General features: G+C 45.8%; 1 protein-coding gene across 2 annotated transcripts in view; it reads right to left on the minus strand.

The window, feature by feature from the left end:
* egflam (EGF-like, fibronectin type III and laminin G domains) overlaps nucleotides 1-19,638 on the minus strand; it is a gene marked incomplete at both ends in the record, with an annotated part of 149,530 nt that extends 129,892 nt beyond the window's left edge. For both annotated transcript variants that reach the window (XM_084325750.1, XM_084325749.1), the window contains one exon: nucleotides 19,533-19,638. In XM_084325750.1, coding sequence (XP_084181876.1) covers nucleotides 19,533-19,638 — 106 coding nt within the window. The remainder of the gene's footprint in view (nucleotides 1-19,532) is intronic.
* Between the last annotated feature and the right edge of the window lie 456 nt (nucleotides 19,639-20,094).

The raw sequence follows: 20,094 nt of genomic DNA on the forward strand, positions 1-20,094 counted from the left end.
CACGTTACACCTCGCCAATGAGAGTCCGCGCTGACAGGTGAAAAGATGGGACAGGCTGCCTCCTCGTGTATCGGAGGGGACACGTGATGCAAGGCTTCTATCCTTCCTACAACCTGCCAGTGGGGGGGCATATGCGAGCAATGTTCAAGACAGGGGAGGGGAGAATTGGCACAGTGGAATTGGGATGGGAGAAAAATAGAAAAAGAGGAGAAAAAGTGGATAAAAAAACGGTTTGTTTATAATTTCATGCTAAATGAAAATATATCGGGGTAAATGACATAGTTTTGTATATTTTATTCCTTGAAAATAACAGAGAATTCAACACGTCTGTATCTGTGACCAGGGGTGACGAGTGCACCTGCTTTCACTTCAACACGTTTCTCTCTTTGTCTCCCCGTCGGCCGCGCTGTTCCGTTGAAGCACATAATATTCTCATTCAATATTCACCTCTACACCCCGGCTGTCCGCTTCTCCCCAGCGGGGCGTGGCCCCTCGGGGCAACAGGTGAGCCGAGTTGCGGGACTCACCCAAGAGGAGGTGACACTGCGGGGCAGCCATGAGTCATCGCTGCCATGCCCAGTTGAATGAGCAATAACACTCCATGCTCAATCTGCTTTCCTCACATGCGTTTGAAGGGAAATCGAAAATCCCCCCCAAAAAAGTAGAAAGAAATTGAATCTGAGGGTGGGAGGTCCACAAACCCTGTAAAGTGATGTTTCCGGTTAGGTGATCTGGCGAATGTGGCAGCATTTAAATAGAAAAGGAAAATATGATTCTCAATGCTTTCTATCATATACCGTAGATCTGATGGCTGGAAATAAAGAGGGACAATATGATTCCATGTGGTTTACTCATGTTTAGAGAGTCATAAAAATATATCCTATCTGTGCAAAAAATTTATTATGATTTTGGCATAATTGAATCGCTTCCAGCGATTATGATAACAAGATGATCGACTTTTAGCCAGGTCATGTTTTTTAGCCAGGTCATGTTTTTTAGCCAGGTCATGTTTTTAAGCCAGGTCATGTTTTAAAGCCTGTACATGGCTAACTGAGTTAGCCGGATAATCTTCAGGATAACTTGACATAAGTCAGGCTTTTCGGTACCACAAAGCAGGTTTGTCTAAATCACTATGGCAACAGATCGAAGAATTTGAAGTTCAGTTAGCTGGATAAACTGGCCACTCCCTCGCAAAAAATGCCAGCTCCCTTCCTCACAGATCCCATTATACGATTCTGAATTATGTTTTTGTGCTTCGTTTTTCTAGAGGGGGCTTTTGAAATGTAAAATAATAGACCTAAAATGCTGATAATAAATCATATTCAGCCTATGGATTTACTTTGTCCTAAATAATGCACGTCATAGCTATACAGCGCTTGCGAGTCGTGACACACACTGTGGTTATTTTAATAACGGAGCATTGCAAATGTGAATCCCGTGGAGATATTTTGAATGAATGAAACTAGGATCCTATCGGGTTCATTTAACTGTCTTTACACATGGATTGTGGATGTGAATTAGGAGGAATCTGAATCTGTGGATTGTTGAATTGTATCACACGTTATTGTGATATTGTAACTGGGATTAAAATGTCTGAGGAGATGCGCTGTTTGACGGACTTGATGACGTGGACGTGACTTGAGAAAAGTGAATGAGCAATTGCAAGCCTTTGACGTTTTGATGAATGAATTTGAGAAAATGCATTTATCTGTTCAAGCACTGTTATCTGATGATGAACAAGAGGGTGATGAACATGACTGGTAATATACACCAAAGGTTAATCAATTCAATGCATGTATGGATGATGTCCGGAACAGATTAAAACCTGATTAATAGTGAAACTGTTAATAGCCTCCAAGCCTCTCTGACACCGTTATTTCGGGGGTCGCGCCTTGGAAACTTTGGGAACCATGTATTTATATAGTACATGATACCTAAGCGCATACAGTACAGATATCCTCATAAGTATCTATTCATTCGTATCAATTATATACTCTTTGGGCTTGTTTTTATCTACTTATTCTGAAAGAGTTGAACTAATTATTTTCGCTAGCAAGATCTCATTCGATTTTTCATTCCATTAAGCCTACTGCCAGCAGGCACATTTAAAGAAATATAATCTGATTGATGGGGTAATGAGGGACTTAAAATTTGCCTATAGATATGCATTTAACTTGTCGGCGAGGCTATTGAGCCGTACTGTATTGTACCCATTCTGCAATCTGTTAATAAAGTTTTCAACAATCAATCAATGCCGTTAGAAAATCAGGATTTCGGCGATTGACATCAGCTGCCTTTTCAGGTGAGGCGGCCGCGCGCAATTATCCTGAGTACTCAAGTCTGGTTCGAATTAACGAGAGTGTTTCTGACTGAATCAGCCTTCGAGGAACAGGGATAGCCTGGTTTCAATCATCGGGTTAATTGAATCTGGCTAATGGGACTTTTGATCGACTTAGTTGAACCAGGTATGGGGAATAGTGCCCAGGTCTTGGTTTTAAGACAGGTCATGTTTTTAAGTCAGGTCATGTTTTTAAGACAGGTCATGTTTTAGTTTTTCAGTTGAATTATATTTAACACTTTAATCGACATGGGTTAAATTCATAATTTACCATCCCTTGCCAGCTCTATTTGTCTATGGAGAAGTTCCCCTTCTTTGCAGGGCTATAACTTTTTAAATTCTATTGCTAAATTGCCATTATTATGGCCCATTCAATGTCCTATATGTATTGTTCAGGGTTTAGCAACGTTAAACTTTTTCATTCACATATTCATACTAAAATATGGTCTAAAGTATAAGTATGTTTTATCGTTTTCTGCAGCTTTCTTCAGAACGTGATTTATAGCCCTAAATGCATTATATTGATGATCAAATACAGTTTGGTAGGAATCTGTGCGAGATAAAAAGTTTCAACTGGACGTACTTCTAGAAGTTTCTACGCATCATCCGATGTTGACCGGATGGGCGGGGGATCGTTTATAATTCCGTGGGCAGCGTTAGATGATTCATCCAGAGTGGGTCATATGTTCATCAGATCAGTTAGTATAGAATACGTTAGAAAATAACGCTGAATCTTACCGTGGCTTCCTCGCGCCGCTGGCAGATGAGCGTGGAACAGATTTTTTTCTATTATGGGATGTAGAAATGCCCGATCCATTTCCAGGTTGTATAATAGTATATACGTCCAAATAACGTTGTTTATTGAGTTAGGGTGAGCGATCTATTATCCAGTGTTTCAAGATGGAGTCGCGGGAGCTATAGCGAGTGGCCGGACCACATATGGATGAGTACTACTGGTTCAAAGGTTAATATCCGGTTGGCGATCTGCCGATCGGCCACCAGATGGCGCTCTTGAACCGCTAGAGAGTTGAGAGGAGATCAGCAGTGTGTCTCAGGGCTCCGGAAAGGAAATATGATTTCGATGACAGATTTTTGAAATATTGACATCAAAGACGAGTTACGGCGTCTTCGGCAGAATGAGCATGGCTCGGAATGACGTGAAACTCGTCCGCGGCGATCATAGTGTTAAAGTTCAAGGAAATCCACTGTTAAAAAGACAAGATTACTATTATTATTATTATTATTATTATTATTATTATTATTATTATTATTATTATTATTATTATTATTATTAAGTTCAATAAATGCATTTATGCAAATGTTTCCCAAATTAATTAGTAATTGTGTTAAATAATCTCATATTGACCAAAGTAATTGTGATTATGATTTTTGCCATAATCTAACAGCCCTACAAGGAAGACACTGACAGAACTACAGCTCTCTGTGTGTCACTTCCAATCAGAGCCATGTCAGCTCTGCTGACAGACAGATGCAATAGTCTGTTCTTCTAATGCCCTGTGGGTCAGAGAGAGAGAGAGAGAGAGAGAGAGAGAGAGAGGGGGGGGGAGAGAGGGGGGGGGAGAGGGGGGAGAGGGAGAGCAAGAGAGATGCTAAAAGTGATGTAATTTTGCAACCGAGGATCTTTAAAGGCTAGTCTTTCTTTCTTTCTTTCTTTCTTTCTTTCTTTCTTTCTTTCTTTCTTTCTTTCTTTCTTTCTTTCTTTCTTTCTTTCTTTCTTTCTTTCTTTCCTTCCTTCCTTCCTTCCTTCCTTCTTTCTTTCTCTTTCTTTCTTTCTTTCTTTCTTTCTTTCTTTCTTTCTTTCTTTCTTTCTTTCTTTCTTTCTTTCTTTCTTTCTTTCTTTCTTTCTTTCTTTCTTTCTTTCTTTCTCCTTCTGAGGTATACTCATAATGACAATGGGAATTTTGAAATGATGCTGCTCCCCCTGATCATGTTCTTCCAAGCCATTGCTGACCCCGAGAGGAAAGAATAGTGGAATTACAGTCTATTCAGGCAGGTCCACTCCACATTATAGAGTAATGGTGGCTATCGCTGTGCAATCACTTGCCATTCTCTGGCGTTGTGATTAGAATCAATCAGAATATACTCTATATTACTTTATTGCTATTTTGCACTGCCCTAAAATAATGGACAAGAGGAAGTGATTAAATAATATATCTAATCTAATCAACGATTAAATTATATATTAGCCCATTCAAAATTAAACTTAAGTAAAAGTAGAGAAGTATGTGATATTGAATGTAGGCTACTTACATATCAAAAGTAAAAATAAATATCATGTTTGTGTATTCCAGTGCACTTCCCTTACTTCCCTTTAAAAGAATAAATATATAAAAATGAAACTACTAAACTGCGTACTGTCTTTTACTACCATGCACTCTGCTACTAAGGAATCTACCTTGCCTATTATTATTACCTACTATGCTAATATACACTCAAGAGTTTAGCACTCAAGTTCGACACTGTTTGTCGAACAATATCACTTACCCTTAGCTGCCAAGGTTGTACCCTTCCTGCTGACTTGTACAGAACTAGTAAGTCGCTTTGGATAAAAGTGTCAGCTAAATGACTAAATGTAATGTACTTTTATTATATGCAGTGCTGTAAAGTGTATTTTTACTCAAGTACTATACAATTCCGAGGTACTAGCACTTATTTACTTACATATTTTCATCTTAGGGAACTTTGTACTTCTACTATTGTCAATGGCACTGAAATACATAAACGTTCTATGAATTGTACTTTTGATACGTAAGTAAGTACATTTGATATCAAATACATCTCTACTTTTACTTAAATATAATTTTGAACTGAGGACATTTACTTTTATCTGGGTATTTCTACTTTCACTGAAAGGGGAACTATGCCCAATTTAAGAATTCATTATTCCTTTGGTCTAAGACAATCCAAAGATATTAGTGAAAATAAACAACTTTCTCTCAAATCCAAAACTAGAGTGACTTACTTTGACTTAAGCCTTTGCACTCCCTGCGGAGCATAGGCCACTGGTGATTTATTTCCATGTTGCACGGTTTTTGGCCTCCCGAACGATGTTGTGCCATCCCAGTCCTAAAACTAGAGTGCTAAAACTCAAACATGTGATGTCCTCAAATATAAAGTCTGGAGCTGCTCTAGACAATGAATTGGGAACAATATTATATGTGACACTGAGAACACCCAAGGGAACGGGTTTCTGTTTCAGGACTGAGAGTACTATTATACAATAAAACTCATTGTGTTACGAAGGATCAGATTAAACCGAATATATATATTTATTTATGGATATATATTGAATAGTATTTGTATATCGTTTGATATCCCTTGTATATTCCTTGTACATATACACGGAATATCCCTTTAGCCTACTATAGCCCATAATAGTTCATTCTCTTATTGGACAAGGACCTGGCGCCAGGGGACAAGCCCCTTGGAGCCAAGTTCAATGGTACCGACGAGACATGTCTCTACTAGCCCCGGCTCTGCGCAGGAATACGGCTACCGAAAGGAGAGTGGCACTATTTGTTCACCGTGCATATAAATATGGCGCAAGTAAATGTAGAAGACCCTTAGTCCTTTACCCTTCTATCCATCTAAGTAACAGAACGTGAAGCCTCACCCACGATACCGCGTGCGGTGTAGTATGGCCTGTTTGGCCTTAGAATAGCATCGAGACCTCGGGCGAATTAATAACTGAATTGTCATAGTTTGGCACTGTACCGTCGAGTGCGACGTATTTCTATTAGGTTAATAATAGTCTATTATGTATGGTGCATCGTGCGGTTAGAGTTCTAAAGTGAGCAGCATCCCCATCGCTTCCTCGTGTTATCTAGAGTCTTAGCCAGGTTGGGCAGACCACACGTGGTGCTTTCATCCGAGGAGTTCTAGGCGAGGACCGAGTGGACCTGTACATTGGATTACCTACCCGACGACTGCTGAGCCCTATGCGGCATGGAATATATATTTGCTTTGGTACTTTGATTTGTGGAGCGGATAATCGCCAACACCGGTGAGTGTTGGATTTACCCCGAGAGGAGTCAAGGTGAGACGGCGCTCAGACCAGACTGAGGTCGCCTCGCTTCTTCTTCATTGTGGACCTACAGCTACAGCTACAGCCTACAAGAGAGCCAAGGTGTATTCATCTGTGGATCAAGATTCTACTGCACTGTCTTCTGTACCTGAATTCTCTCTAGAAATCGTTGACCAGACGGGCTACTGCCGACGGCTCTCCTACCCCCCCTACCGGCCTACAACCGGGAGGACCCCTTCCAGAATTATCCTGCTATATCATTAAGAGTACCATAGATCTAATTCCCTAAGAGCCAGGTTGTATACTTGCTTCCTGCGTAACCAGAGATTGGACATTCAGTGTTGATTTGCCTACGAATACTCATTTGCCTTACAAGTGCATTCAAATCATAAATGTAATAGTAACTATTATATGTACCTTTTGCTATATATTAAATATTTGATTATTACCTTTGTGTGGACCCGATTTCATTGTGGGAAAGTGTTCATCATATTTAGATATCGTGTACTGTATGGCCAGTAGTTAAAGTACATAAAGCGGTAGTGGTTTAATGATACCATACTTATCAATACAGTCAGGGAATTGTACCCCTCAGTTACAATTGGTCCTTCGAGCCGGAGGTTAATTAGCGTAATATTAATATAGTGGTATTAATATTAAAATGGCCTATGATGAACACTCCACGAAACGGTCCTCCTAAAGTAGAACGCCCGCAGCGTAGACGACAGCCACCTCAGTACTTAGAGGATTACGCTGCCAGTATACTACCTAGCCTTCTACAAACGGTAAACGCGGTAAAAGTAGAAAGTAAAATTATGTCCGACCCTATCAACCAGGATACCCCGACCACAGAGGCCCTAGTGGGTTCTAATGTAACTGACCAAGCTCACGGTGGGGACCAGGAGGGAACTGACACGACTTTACCCCCCGCCAAGACCGAAGAAGTAGTCCCCCCAGAGCTCCGGGAGGAAGACAACCCTCCAGAGATGGAACTCTGCACGGAACAAGATGAGGAGAGCGCCGAGGAGATAGAGCTCCAGGACTCCCCGCAGGGGAACGCATCCCCCACGGGTACTGCCAGGAGCGGATCACCCCAACCAGCGTCTTCCCCCAGCGAGGCGGAGAGGATGCTGGCACAGGCGTTCCTCGCCAGCCTAGCAGCCGCTACGGAGCGTGATCGACTCCAAGCACAGACGCTTAGCGAGCGCGAACATTCTACCATTGAAAGAGAACGCCTCCAAGCGCAGCAACGGAGCGAAGAAGAGCGCATACGTCTGGAGCTGAGACGCCTTCAAACGGAAGAGAATATGGCAAGAGACCGGGCCGACACCCAGCGTGCCGCTGCCGGTGCCCAAAGAGAAGCAGATCTCACCAAGCGCGAAGCCGAGCGCGACAGACTACAAGCCGAGCGCGACAGACTACAAGCGCAGCTAATGGAGCAGCTGATCACCAGGGCAACACCCCCTCCCTCCACAAGGGGTTCCAGGGCCTCGTCAAGACACGGGTCAAGGGCACCCTCCCCTAACCGATTAAGCGACCCTGAGCCCGACCACCAGAGAGCCTACACCCCCCTCCGAACTCCTTCCCCGACCGGTCCAAGTGAGACCCAGCTACAAGGAAGGAACGGCGGACACCGCGGAGAGGCTAAATAGACGACTACAGGATCTAGAAGACCTGGCAGAGGAAGAAGAGGGAGAAGAGGAGAGTCAAGCCCGACAGCAGCACATTACTCCACAGGACCAGGAGGTCCAGTACAGCCCAGGCTATACCCCCGCGGCTCTGTGCTACAGACCCCCGACTCTATTCACGGGTGAGCATGACGCACGACCAGTCCCGAGGAATAGTACCTGGACCAGCGGGCCATGGTACCCTGCCGGTACCAGCCCACCGAGAGGTGTAAGAGGAGACTCGCCCAGGAGGCCTCTCTTCCAACGCTCACCGATGTGCCAGCCATCCACGGCGTCATACATTGGCACACCGACGTTTCCAGACTTCACCCATGAGAACCGAGCACAGTACACGGAGCTACGGATGTGCTTAGAGACAATGATGGTGGATGTAGCTGATGAACGCCACAAGTATGCTATCCTATTGAAGCACCTGAAAGTGCCCAGAGCGCACAACATAGCGCTGGCCTATGCCACCTCTACTACCCCATACACCGCGGCTCTAGCAGCACTAGACCAAAGATATGGACGTATATGGGATTACGTAATACAAGAGATAAGGCATATTGACCGCCTACCCCCAGCAACAGACAATCGCTCACTAGACGACCTGTCTATCAAAGTACAATCCCTGGTAGGGATGCTGGGGGCGCAACGAGAAAAGGGTATGCACGAACTATACGCAAACTCGAACGTCGAGAGGATTTTAGAGAAGCTGCCGCCCGCCCGACAGGAGCGCTTCAGGCGGCAAAGAGACCACCGTGATCCTAACGGTCCCGAGCCATCCCTCCTAGACCTAGCCGACTTCCTGGCGAGAGAAGTCAGCAGCCTACGGCTGGATACGTTCGTGCGGAGCACACCAAGCTCCAGAGAGGGACCTAGGAGAGCAAACGATGGCCGAAGATCGGTGACTGTCATGCACCAATCAGAATCAGTACCGAGCAGCAAGAACCACAGTACCCCCTCGATGAAAGAGAAGTGGAAGATGGTGTGCCCGTACTGCGAGAAGGAACACTGGTTGTCACAATGTGACCTGTTCAAGAAGATGACCGCTGAAGAAGTGAGTCACTGGATAAAGTCCAACAGGCGCTGTTACCGATGTGCGCGCAGTCACATGGCAGCCGAGTGCCGCCTCAAGAAGAGGTGTAGTCGGTGTGACGGAGCCCACCTAGATGTCCTACACGACAGTAACAGAAGAAAGCCTGCACCACCAAGCAGCACAAAGGCAAGTGTTATGTACATTGACCCCGCTAGCAGCAGCGGCGCCCAGGTGCTCTTAAAGGTGGTCCGCGTAACACTGAGTTACCAAGATAAGGTCATGGACACTTACGCCGTCCTTGATGACGGGTCAGAGAAGACCCTTCTCCTCGCGTCCGCTGCGGCCCAGCTGGGGCTGCGGGGGAGCGAGAACCAGATGACGATTCGGACAATAAGAAGAGATCTAAAGACGATAAAGGGCGAGAATGTCTCCTTCACTATCGCAGCAAGCGGGCAGCCCGAGAGACGGTATAGGATTACTAATGCTTTCACCAGCCAAGAAATAGGACTATCGCAGTACACCTACCCCATCGCCAAGCTGATGGATAAATATGTGCACCTGCGTCAACTCCCTATCCCGCTCATAGACGGTGCCACCCCGACCCTGCTGATAGGCTCCGACCATGCAGACCTCATAGTCCCGATAGACCGGGTCCATACAGGACCCAGAGGTTGTCCTGCAGCAGTCGAGACCCGCCTAGGATGGACACTACAAGGCCCCCTCGCCAAGTCTCTTAACCGAACAGCAGCCACTAGCTGCCTCCACTCCAGAGCGACAGAAGGAGACACCACACTCCTGCAGCATGTCGAGAGGCTATGGACACTAGAGACAATGCCCTTTAAGAACGAAAAGAAAGACATTCGTTCTAAGGAAGATATTTACGCTATAACCCTCCTCGAGCAAGGGACAAAGAGAGTCACAGTCAACGGAGTGATGAGATACGCAACTCCACTCCTGAGGCGAGAGGGAATGCCCACCTTTCACGCCACAAAAGAGGCGACGGAGCGGTATCTATTGAACACAGAGCGGCGCCTAGCCAAAGACCCCGCTCAAGAAGCTGTGTACCGCGCTGAGATTAACAAGCTAATCACAGCGGGACACATAAAGAAAATTGACATTAAAGAGGCCGATCAGACGACCGAATCATGGTACGTGCCGCACCACAAGGTCCACCACAACGGCAAGGATCGTATTGTGTTTAACTGCAGCTACCAGATCGGATCACAAAATCTGAATAAAGAGCTCCTGGCCGGCCCAACACTCGGCCCCTCTCTACTAGGCGTGCTACTACACTTCCGCCAGGACAAGGTGGCTATCAGCGGCGACATCAAAGGGATGTTCCTGCAGGTGAGACTAGTGGAGGAGGACAAGCCCCTGCTACGGTTCCTATGGAGAGAGAGGATCGGAGATGAGCACCCAGCCATCTATCAATGGGAAGTCCTCCCTTTCGGAACCACATGCAGCCCATGCTGTGCTACGTTTGCACTACAAAAACACGTCGCAGAGGACCCAGCAGCAGATGAAGAGGTCCGACAAAGTGTGACAAATAGTTTCTACGTGGACAACTGTTTACAAAGCGTCTCGACGCCAGAAGAAGCCGAGGCTCTCCTACTCAAGCTCCGCGCCTCCCTGATCAAATGCGGCTTTGATCTCAGGCAGTGGGCCAGCAGCGACCCGCAAGTACTGCGCAGCCTCTCCCCCGAGGACAAGGCAGCGAGCAGCGACACCTGGATGGCGACCATCCCAGGAGAAGCCCAAGAAATGACACTAGGACTAGTCTGGCGCTTCAAAACAGACTCGCTCCATTATAGACACAAACCCCTGACCAAGGAGCAGGGAAGGTCGACGGCAATACCGACCACCAGACGGAGTGTATACAGAACACTCGCCAGACAATATGACCCGTTGGGATGTATTCTACCTTACACCACCAGGGCAAAGATGATTGTAAGAGCGCTATGGGACAAGGACCAGGGCTGGGACGATCCCATACCCGAACACCTTGCATCCACATGGAGAGAGTGGGAGACGGAACTCTGCTCACTCCCAGGTGTTAATATACGCCGCAGCTACTTCCCACCCACAGTGAGGCCAGAGACATGCAAGATCGACCTGCACGTATTCAGCGACGCCTCCGAAGTAGCCTACGGTTCGGTGGCCTACTTGCGTGCCCGAGAGGAGGGAGGAGAAATACATACTGCTTTCATCCTGGCTCGCTCAAGAATAGCCCCACGAAAGCAACAATCTATCCCGCGTCTAGAGCTCTGCGCAGCCCTAGCAGGAGCGCAGCTCGCCACGTTAATCCAACGTGAACTCACCATCCCGGTGCAAAGAACAATCTTGTGGTCAGACTCCACGACCGTACTCACATGGATCCGGTCTGATTCGTGCAGATACAAGGTCTTCGTGGGAGGCAGAGTCACCGAGATTCAAGAGTTAACAGAAGTAGCGAGCTGGAGGTATGTGGACACCAAACACAACCCAGCTGACGTCATCACCCGGGGAATGTCCCTGGATGACCTCACCCGTCACAACCTCTACAGTGACGGACCAGAGTTTCTCAAGCTCCCCGAAGAAGAGTGGCCTACACCCACCCCACGGGAGGCGAGTAAAGAGGAGGCAGAGAACAAGAAACCTATGTTCTGTGGGTTGACACACACACTCGTCCCCACAGACCCCGATCTAGACGATTGCCTCACCCTACAGAGTGCGCAGCTAAAGGCATTTCTGTGGCACCACCCAGAGGTTCAGCCTACGACTGACATTTCAGCAGCTGACTACGAAGAAGCAGAACTTCTTCTACTACAACGAGCCCAGAGAGACTCGTTCCCCGATGAGCTAGCCTGTCTACAGGGAGCAAAGCCCGTCCCATCAGACAGCAGACTGCTCCACCTAGCCCCCGAGAGCGACGCCCATAGTCTCATCAGAGTGGGTGGTCGTCTGCGGAGAGCCCCAGACTTACCGGATGACGTCAAGTACCCGATAGTCTTGAACAGCCGACACAAGGTCACAGACAGGGGAGGAAATTAGGCCACTTTACTGGCCAAATGCTAGTATTTTTTACGTTTGGCTGGTAAAAAAAATCAGATACCCGCCAGTTGGCTGGTAAGCCAAAAAGTTAGTTTCCTCCCCTGCTGGCGAGTATACAAAAAAATAAAACATTCTGCAATCACTGCACTGGCAAACGGTGCGCGTCTTCTGAGTGTTCGCTTTAGTTGACAGTGCCACGAGAGCACTGCACAAGACCACCCGCGGACATATAATGTTTAATAAACGTTTGCGCAGTACTGGCCAACCCGCGGACATATAATAATAAAAGTCCCGCGGTACTAGGCTAGCCATCAGGAGCACTCGCAAACAGATAACGTTAAACACAGCAGAAGATGGAAAACAGACAGACTGACCAACGGGGAACTGCATCCAACCCTAGTACAACCCTTGAGTATAAGTTACTAAGGACACATTTAAATCACAGAGGTGTAATGTTAGTCTACTGGAACTGTATACAGTGGTTAGCTTCTAGTTAGCGTTTTAGCTATAGCTGCTTGCTAGCTAACGTTAGCCCCGTGTGCTCAAAGCAGCCAGCTAGGTGTATCTGTTATGACTATAATGTTTCCAAAAAAGCACCGGACTACGACGTAAGGTTAGACATTTTATTTCATGCTCAAAAGCCCCTGGCTTGCACATTGCAGTCACGAAAGGGGCTAGCTCAACCAGTGCACTGTGCACAACAGCACACCAACCCAACTGACGTTACCACAACACTTGACGGTACTTCACAGCACTGTCGTAAGACCACCGTGCTGTCTTAAAGGCACAGTGTGCCTACCCAGATGCATACACAACATTGACGCGGCTTGACATACAAAGAAGTAATTATCACAATTAGCGATTTTTTTTGTCTGGTAAAAAATCTGTTTGGCTGGTAAAAGAAATCAGATACTCGCCAGTTGGCTGGTAAGCCAAAAAGTTAGTTTCCTCCCCTGGTCACAGAGCTGATCATAAAGAAATACGACGAGGATGTGCACCACGCAGGGGCAGAGAGAGTCTTCGCGGAGATCAGACGTCGTTATTGGATTCTGCAAGGGAGAGAAGCAGTGCGGCGCCTCCAGCGAACCTGTCTAGACTGTCGTAAGTGGCGAGCCCAGCCCAGTATACCCCGGATGGCTGACCTACCTCCCTGTCGCCTCCGACTCGGCGACAAGCCTTTTCACTCCACCGGTATGGACTGTTTCGGCCCGCTGTATATAAAGAAAGGAAGAGGAACCGAGAAGCGGTGGGGTATTGTATTCAAATGCATGACCACCAGAGCGATACATATCGAACTCCTCCCAACCATGAGCACAGACTCATTCCTTATGGCCTTCCGAAGATTCACATCACGGAAAGGAAAACCGTCTACATTGTTGTCTGATCACGGGACAAACTTCAAAGGCGGAGAAAAAGAGCTGAGAGAGAGCTTCCAAGCTATGGGCCCAGAACTTAAGACCCACCTCGCTCCATCCCAGATTGACTTCCAGTTTAATCCCCCGAACGCACCTCACTTCGGTGGAACTTGGGAACGAGAAGTACGTTCTATAAAGACAGCCCTGTACGCCGTGCTTGGGGCCCAGACCGTGGCGGAAGAAGTCTTAATGACAGTCCTCACGGAGATCGAGGGAGTATTGAACTCAAAGCCCCTCGGTTACGTCTCAAGTGATGTAGCAGATGTCGACCCAGTCACCCCCAACACACTCTTGATGGGGCGGCTGGACCCCGCGCTACCCCAGACAATGTACAGGCCTGAAGAAGCGAATGGCCGAAGAATGTGGAGGTACAGTCAAGTACTGGCTGACAAGTTTTGGAACAGCTTCCTACTCCATTACCTACCGTCTCTACAGACCCGCCAGAAATGGGTGAAAGAGAGAGACAATTTGACAGAAGGAACAGTCGTCATGATTATCGACCAGTCACTACCCCGAGCTATGTGGCCGGCTGGCCGCGTAAGCAAAGTGATCACCGGTGCCGATGGAAAGGTCCGAGCAGCTGAAGTGCTCGTCCAAGGGCGGACCTACACCCGACCCGTGGCGAGGCTAATAGAACTGCCGAGGCTCCCTGATACTATCGATGACGAACATGACCCCATGACTTTGTGAACTGACTGACCCTCACAGCGGACATTGAGTAGTGGACAGTGCGGTTAATCTGTCTCTGCTTAGCTAATTAGGTGGGACTAATTAGGGGGCAGCTGTTACGAAGGATCAGATTAAACCGAATATATATATTTATTTATGGATATATATTGAATAGTATTTGTATATCGTTTGATATCCCTTGTATATTCCTTGTACATATACACGGAATATCCCTTTAGCCTACTATAGCCCATAATAGTTCATTCTCTTATTGGACAAGGACCTGGCGCCAGGGGACAAGCCCCTTGGAGCCAAGTTCAATGGTACCGACGAGACATGTCTCTACTAGCCCCGGCTCTGCGCAGGAATACGGCTACCGAAAGGAGAGTGGCACTATTTGTTCACCGTGCATATAAATATGGCGCAAGTAAATGTAGAAGACCCTTAGTCCTTTACCCTTCTACCCAACTAAGTAACAGAACGTGAAGCCTCACCCACGATACCGCGTGCGGTGTAGTATGGCCTGTTTGGCCTTAGAATAGCATCGAGACCTCGGGCGAATTAATAACTGAATTGTCATAGTTTGGCACTGTACCGTCGAGTGCGACGTATTTCTATTAGGTTAATAATAGTCTATTATGTATGGTGCATCGTGCGGTTAGAGTTCTAAAGTGAGCAGCATCCCCATCGCTTCCTCGTGTTATCTAGAGTCTTAGCCAGGTTGGGCAGACCACACGTGGTGCTTTCATCCGAGGAGTTCTAGGCGAGGACCGAGTGGACCTGTACATTGGATTACCTACCCGACGACTGCTGAGCCCTATGCGGCATGGAATATATATTTGCTTTGGTACTTTGATTTGTGGAGCGGATAATCGCCAACACCGGTGAGTGTTGGATTTACCCCGAGAGGAGTCAAGGTGAGACGGCGCTCAGACCAGACTGAGGTCGCCTCGCTTCTTCTTCATTGTGGACCTACAGCTACAGCTACAGCCTACAAGAGAGCCAAGGTGTATTCATCTGTGGATCAAGATTCTACTGCACTGTCTTCTGTACCTGAATTCTCTCTAGAAATCGTTGACCAGACGGGCTACTGCCGACGGCTCTCCTACCCCCCCTACCGGCCTACAACCGGGAGGACCCCTTCCAGAATTATCCTGCTATATCATTAAGAGTACCATAGATCTAATTCCCTAAGAGCCAGGTTGTATACTTGCTTCCTGCGTAACCAGAGATTGGACATTCAGTGTTGATTTGCCTACGAATACTCATTTGCCTTACAAGTGCATTCAAATCATAAATGTAATAGTAACTATTATATGTACCTTTTGCTATATATTAAATATTTGATTATTACCTTTGTGTGGACCCGATTTCATTGTGGGAAAGTGTTCATCATATTTAGATATCGTGTACTGTATGGCCAGTAGTTAAAGTACATAAAGCGGTAGTGGTTTAATGATACCATACTTATCAATACAGTCAGGGAATTGTACCCCTCAGTTACACATTGGATATAAAAACTCAAACAAACGTTCTATGGGTCCATAAAATCTGTCTTATATTCATTGTCTATGGAGCAGCTCCAGATTGTATTCCTGATGACATCACAAGTTTTGAGTCTTACTTTTCTGGTTTCTGGTTTTGAGAGAGAGTAGCTCATGTTCACAAATATTATTGATTGAACTTGCCTGGGCCATGGAAATAATATATTGGAATTCTTAATTTGGATGATGTTCCCCAAAAAACGAACTATGTACTTCCACCACTGAAAAAATAAACAAATAGGGAGTGTAGGTACAAGCAGTTATATTGTACAGCCATTTAGCTCATATCCAAGCCATTGCTGACCCCCAAGAGGAAAGAAGAGTAGAATAGGTGCGGCGTTCACACCTGAGCTCTTTGGTCCACTTTAATCTATAACCCTGGTTAGTTTCCTCGGATAGTCAGGTTGATTTGGGGTGGTGTGAAAGCTCATTCAAAATCTGGTGCGGACCAAAGTCGGTTCGCTTGCATGTGAACCCTGGTGCGTTTGTTTTGAGGTGTGAAAGCAAACCAGACCAAAGGCAGGAAAAGCAGAAAAAGATTGTGCAGTTAATGAAGCTGTTTGGATATTGTATCCGTATATTTCCAAATGTGTGGTTTTTCATCATGATTATCTTATTATAGGGCGGCTAAGTGGCGCAGTGGGCAAGGCGCTCGCCACTAATGCAGGAGATGCTGGGTTCGAGCCCAGCTCCGCCGTTGCTTCCGGCTTGGCTGGTCGTTCATACTAATACAATTGGCAGTATTAGGGGGTGGGAAAGCCGGTGGGTGGGGATCGGACGTTGTGGACGGCGACTCCTACAGGTCGGTTGGTGCGCCTGTACAGCAGAATCAGGAAGTATCGGGGGCAGCGTGAGCCTCCCACGCGTTACTCCTCGCCACTGAGAGATCGCGCTGTACAGGTGAAAAGATACGACGGCTGCCTCCTCGTGTACCGGAGGGGACACGTGATGCAAGGCTTCGTCCACATTGCAGCCGACCAGTGGGAGGCATGGTCTAGCAACGTTCGAGACAGGGGAGGGAAGAATTGGATAATACGAAATTGGGATGGGAGAACATTTTTAAAATGGGGAGAAAAAGTAGATAAAAAAAATTATTATCTTATTATTCTCGCAGCTGGTGGTTAAAATAGCCAAATAATGCCTTGATACTAAACAAATACCACACACCATCAGATTATACAATCTCCCATTTACCTTAAACAGTTTTTTTTTTTTTTTTTTTTATCTTTTTCCCCCTCCATTTTCCTCCGATTTTCTCCCATCCCAATGTTAGTCGTATGCCAATTCCCAGTCCCTTCCTGGTCGCTGCGCACTTACCCCCCACAGTCAGATCATCTGGGAGAGTGGAGGCTACCACGTGCTTCCTCCGACACACGTCCAGCCAATCACCGCTTCTTTTCACCTGGCAGCGCGGATTCTCATTGAGAGGGCGTAGCGTGTGGGAGGATCACACTATCCCCCTCAAGTCCTATCCGCGCTTAGCAGGCGCCCCGACCGAACTGTAGGAGTCGCTGTTTACAACGACCCGGACCCACCCCGCCAGCTTCTCCCACTCTCTAATACAGCCAATTGTATTAGTGTGGACGGCCAGCCAAGCTGGTGACAACCCCGGAGCTGTGAGCTGGATTCGAACTCACAGCTCCGGGGTTGGTGACGAACGCAATCTCCGCTCGGCCACCTAACCGCCTTACCTTAAACAGTTCTAATTAAATTGTATGAATGAATGTAATCGGCTTTGTATGGGGGGTATGTGTTGACAGATTAGATTGAGAAACCATTATATCCCCTTCATAAACACTACATTGAATTATACACATCCTGCGACCCAGAGTAAAATGTACATATCCTCTGTGCCTGTCCGCAGTCATCCTCCGAAGAAAAGGAACGAGGACAAAACTACCTATGAAATTATATACCTGCAGGTTTGAAGCTCCTTTTTCACAGCATAATGTTGGCACAATGTCCGATAAAAGGCTGACCTGTGTGATCACATGGGTTTTTTTTATCAAATTTGGTGCGCTTGACAAAGTGCAGTGTGAAAGTTAACCAAACCAAATGAAAAATGCAAACAAAGTTGCAACTTCGCTACCGAATCTATTCAAACAGGTACACTCCGCATCAGAGACACTACACTATTCAAGGGTACTACGACTATGCTTGCACCTTGTGGTACCAAAGCACCTCAAAGGCACTAAAAACAAGACTACAAACATCACAAAATAAACTGGTCAGACTACTGCACCTTACTCCTAAAACCCACCTCACCCCTGCCCATTTTGACAACCTAGGATGGCTTAGAGACGACAGAGTACAGCAGCTTGCAATGGGCCTGGTCTACAAGATACACTACACCACTAAGGTACCCATGTACATGTCGAAATACTTCCCAAAAGTCAGTGAATACCACGACCACAACACCAGAGGGAGTTCCACAAATCATGTTCAACCCAGATTCCGCTCAAACAAGGGACTAAACACGTTTCGCAATTATGCCACAACAATGTGGAACGCCCTACCCTCAGCCGTAAAATAATGTGAATCCCTACCCACCTTCAAAACTGCTCTAAAAGAGCACCTACAGGAGGCTGCAATTCTAAACTGGCCCCGGTAAATGTCCAACCCCCCCCCCCCCCCCCCCCCCCCCCCCCCCCATGTACAGTTTCCTCCCCCTCAAATGTATATATTCTCTTTTAAAAATAGAAATGCTGTCTGTAAATAAACAGTACTGTATATTTGTATATCTTGTATGTCATAAATGTCTGGATGTAACAGTATCTGTATGTCGTGTATATCATAAATGTTATCATGAATTGAAGATGGGGGACCCTGATGTAAACAAGATGAAAGTATTTCTCTGGTCTGCATCCCCTTAACAATAGTGTGTATTGAGCCATACTGTATTGTACCCATTCTGCAATCTGTTAATAAAGATTTCAATCAATCAATCAAGAGTGGTGGCTATCATCATGCAATTATCATTCTGTTGCCATTCAATGGCGTGGTGATTACAGTAGAATCAATCAGAATACTGTACTCAGCTTTCTTGCGCATGCAAAGATACAAAGGTGCTTCAAATAATGCAAGAAAAAATCAAGTGTCATTCAATTGTATATAATCATACTGTATATGAAAGCAGTGGTGGGAAGTGTATGTAATGTAAGTACGATTTTGAGTATTTTCATCTTGGAACTTTGTACTTTTACTAAACTACATTCCAAAGTATATTGTTGTTATTCCACTACATTTGGACATATCAGTTAGCCTACTAGTAATTTTGAAGACAAATTGTTTGCATACAAAACAAGACAAAACCAATTTAAAACCTGGCAGTTTCAATAGACAGTCATTACAGCCAGTACCACTACTGGAATACACAAAGGTAGAATGTTGAATGGAAAACTTTGACCAGAATAGCCTACTATTTTATATGGGTATTTCTAATTAACCATGTACTCTCACATTGTTGCCTATAATAGAAGGCTGATAAAAGGCACAATTAATAACAATATAAATATAAATATTATTATATATATTAAAAATCTTGGTTAACTGTGTGCATACTGCATAGCCTACACACAAGTTGACACAACCATGCATTTTGATCAAATATGGACCAAGAGGACATTAAACATTCTACAGTAGGTTACAGGCCAATCATCACTAATTGAAACGTGATACACACGTGACGTAACCTATTAGGCGACTACGCAGCTCTCATTCAGAATATTACAATATCATCTAAATAAAACCGTTTTTACTGGACCATAGCCGACTTGTAAACTTACCCGACCTCCTAACGTTTGCCCTCCTTGCGCAAAAAGAAACATTCACCACGCATACTGTAAAGAGAAATAAGTACAAAATACTTCTTTCTTTACTGGTAAACTCCATGTCTTCTTATTTCAAAAGTTTGAAAGGGTCAAATGTGCATTGTAGTCCACATCCACATACGCCTACTTATAAAAGTCAATTGGATGGACAAAAGTGTATGCTGAAAAGAAAATTAAAGAAAGAGAAAAAAAACATCCAAAGTACGGCAAAAGCGCAAACAAAAAAAGAAAGGCAAACGGAGCGTAAACGATGCACAACGAGAAGGCGACTAAGGTTTGACACTGATGAGATTATATAGTCTGCTAAAGATCAGTCGGCTCGGTTGGACAGTAGCACGGCTCGGACGGTTATTGTGCCATAACCGGTGCGCGCGAGGATGGCAACGGTTAATGTCCCAACTCCCGCGTAAAGAGGAAAACGAGGATACAAAGCCCACTACCGATTTGTAGACGCCAGTAATTTCTATATTACAAAAAATCCCTTTCGTTCTACTCCCTTTGTGTCCTGTTTGTAAGT

This window comes from Notolepis coatsorum (assembly GCF_963971535.1).
Source record: "Notolepis coatsorum genome assembly, chromosome: 1".
Taxonomy (NCBI): Eukaryota; Metazoa; Chordata; class Actinopteri; order Aulopiformes; family Paralepididae; genus Notolepis; species Notolepis coatsorum.